General features: G+C 45.5%; 1 protein-coding gene across 1 annotated transcript; it reads left to right on the plus strand.

Annotated features, from left to right (window-relative positions):
• Positions 1 to 285: 285 nt before the first annotated feature.
• Positions 286 to 2,515, plus strand: LOC109217629 (uncharacterized mitochondrial protein AtMg00860-like). The gene is made up of 2 exons (XM_019381895.1): positions 286 to 478; positions 2,157 to 2,515. Exons 1-2 carry the CDS (start codon positions 286 to 288, stop codon positions 2,513 to 2,515), a joined length of 552 nt encoding a protein of 183 aa, XP_019237440.1.
• Positions 2,516 to 2,970: the final 455 nt, after the last annotated feature.

Genomic DNA, 2,970 nt, shown 5'->3' on the forward strand with positions numbered 1-2,970 from the left:
AACGTCTGACCCATCGGTTCGAATATAACACTATTTTAGCTCGCATCTCATCCTTAAAACTTCATACACAGAGCATCAACTGCTTTACAACTAGCATAAAAATAGATCACGTATTTTTAGAGTCCCATCAATAAATTTAATTGTTATTACCATTTTCATGGTAAACAGTTTGGCGCCCACCGTGGGGCTAAAAATAATAGTGATTATTTTCTTGCTGGTTTCATTACACAATGCAAGTTATCTTACACACTTTTTCTTGTCCAGAATCTTCGATTTCAGGTCAATATGTCTGGCTCAGTGAACATAGTAGAAAACGACGACCTCGAAAATCACGGAGAAGACAGTGTGGCTGTTCCAATTGTTGGCGCGCCGCCACGGAACCCCGAGAATGCACCTGGGCCAACTCCAGCGGACGCGGTCTCGCGCGACGCACAGCAGATCGACGAAACCTCACGCACCGACAAGAGCATACAACAAGGTGACCAACAAGAAGCCCAGAATACCCCAGCTCGGGAAGAACAAGAAGTTTGCCTTTATATTATTTTTGAAATGTTGCAGGCACAACAGCTGACTATCGCTCAGCTGCAAAGCCACACAAAAACTCCCAGTACCGTAGCACCGGAAACAACTCCCCCGGCCGAACAGATACCAGAGAGATTGAGCAATAATGGTTCGATAGCCGACCCTGCTATCGTAAAAATGCTCGAAGATCTTACCAGAAGGATCGAGTCGGGCGAGAAAATGATAGCAGCCAACGACAAGAAGGTCGAAACTTACAACTCCAGGGTTGACCAAATCCCGAGCGTGCCCCCTGTCCTGAAAGGCTAGACTCGAGGAAGTTCGTGCAGCGGCCGTTCCAGGAGGAAGCGGCTCCAAAACCCATTCCAAAGAAGTTCAGAATGCCGGAACTCCCGAAATACAACGAGACCTCAGACCCCAACGAGCACGTTACCGCCTACACGTGCGCAGTGAAGGGCAACGACATAAAAGACGATGAGATCGAGTCCGTCTTGCTGAAGAAGTTTGGGGAAACGCTCTCAAAGGGGGTCATGATGTGGTACCATAATCTAGCTCCCAACTCCATAGGCTCATCTGCCATGCTGGCAGACTCCTTCATAAAGGAACACGCCGGTGCCATCAAAGTAGCAACGAGGAAGTCTGACGTATTCAAGATCAGGCAAAGGTAGAACGAATGCTGCGAGAGTTCGTATCTCGCTTTCAAACGGAATGAATGGAACTACCCCCGGTCTTCGATGACTGGGCGGTACAGGCCTTCACTCAAGGCCTGAACGAGCGGAGTTCAGTGGCTTCAAGGAAACTGAAAGAGAATCTGATCGAGTATCCTGTCGTAACCTGGTCGGACGTCCACAACTGATACCAGTCAAAGATTAGGGTCAAGGATGATCAATTAGGAACCCATTCGGGCTCATTATACCCCGAACAGGCTCTTAGTAAAGAAATCGAAGACAAATAAAGAAAGGTATCAGCCATACACCGAAGACAGGAGAAATGCCCCAAGACGCAACCCGCCTCGCAATGGCGGACTGATCAATCGAGGGCGGAATCCTCGGGGACTCATTAGCATAGCCAGATTCGACGGAAACACGGGGCCAACAGGGGCACCACGCCTAATAGAATACCACTTCAAGTTGATGTTTCAGACATCGTGTTCGCCATCGGCAAAGTCAAGGATACCAGATGGCCCAGGCCTGTACAATCAGATCTGGAGAGTTTGCTTTGATTACAGAAAGCTCAACAAGGAAACCCGCAAGGACCACTTCCCACTTCCATTCATTAACCAAATGTTGGACAAATTGGCGGGACATGAATACTATTGCTTCCTTGATGGTTGTTCGGGGTACAATCAGATTGTTTTATGCCTAGAGGATGAGGAGAATACCACTTTTACATACCCGTATGGCACTTTCGCTTTCAAGCGAAAGCCGTTTGGTCTTTGTAATGCATTAACCACTTTCTAGAGGTGCATGATGGCTATTTTCATTGATATGATGGAAAAATTTGTGGAAGTCTTCGTAGATGATTTTTCAATCTTTGGATCTTCTTATGATGATTGTTTGAATAACTTAACAAGGTGATGGCCCGTTGTGAAGAAACAAATCTGGTGTTAAATTGAGAAAAATGCTATTTTATGGTAGAAGAAGGTGTCGTGTTGGGCCATAGAGTATTAAGGAGTGGCATTGAGGTTGATAAGGCTAAGGTGGAGGTAGTTGAAAAATTACCTCCACCCATTTCTATGATGGATGTCCGGAGTTTCTTGGGACACGCGGGGTTCTATAGATTCTTTATTAAGGACTTTTCAAAAATTGTTACTCCCTTGTGCAGACTGCTTGAAAAGGATGTATTCTTCAATTTTGATGAAGCCTGCCTGAAGGCATTTGAAGAGCTCAAAAAGAAGTTGGTGTCTGCCCCCATTATTGCGACATCGGATTGGTCCTTACTATTTGAACTTATATGTGATGCAAGTGACCATGCTATTGGGGCAGTGCTAGGCTAGACGAAGGACAAGATGTTTTACTCCATATACTATTCGAGTAAGACTGTTGATGACGCACATCTGAACTACACCACTACTGAAAAGGAGTTGTTGGCCGTTATGTGGGCCTTTGAGAAATTTTTGGCACACTTGGTGGGAACAAAAGTCATAGTCCATACCAATCATGCAGCAATCAGGTATCTATTTACAAAAAAGGAATCCAAGGCTAGATTGATGCGCTGGGTTTTGTTGTTGCAGGAATTTGATGTAGAAATACGAGATCGGAAGGGCACAGAGAACCAAGTAGCTGATCATCCATCAAGGTTGGAAAATCATGACCATGTGGAGGAGGGTGGACAAATTAAGGAGGCAGTCCCTGATGAGCAACTTTTTTCTATCACCCAAGACCCTCCCCCATGGTACACGGATTATGTGAATTATTTTGTGATTGTGGTACTTCCTCCTAAATTGAATCT

Source organism: Nicotiana attenuata, unplaced genomic scaffold (genome assembly GCF_001879085.1).
Source record: "Nicotiana attenuata strain UT unplaced genomic scaffold, NIATTr2, whole genome shotgun sequence".
In the NCBI taxonomy this organism is placed as follows: domain Eukaryota; kingdom Viridiplantae; phylum Streptophyta; class Magnoliopsida; order Solanales; family Solanaceae; genus Nicotiana; species Nicotiana attenuata.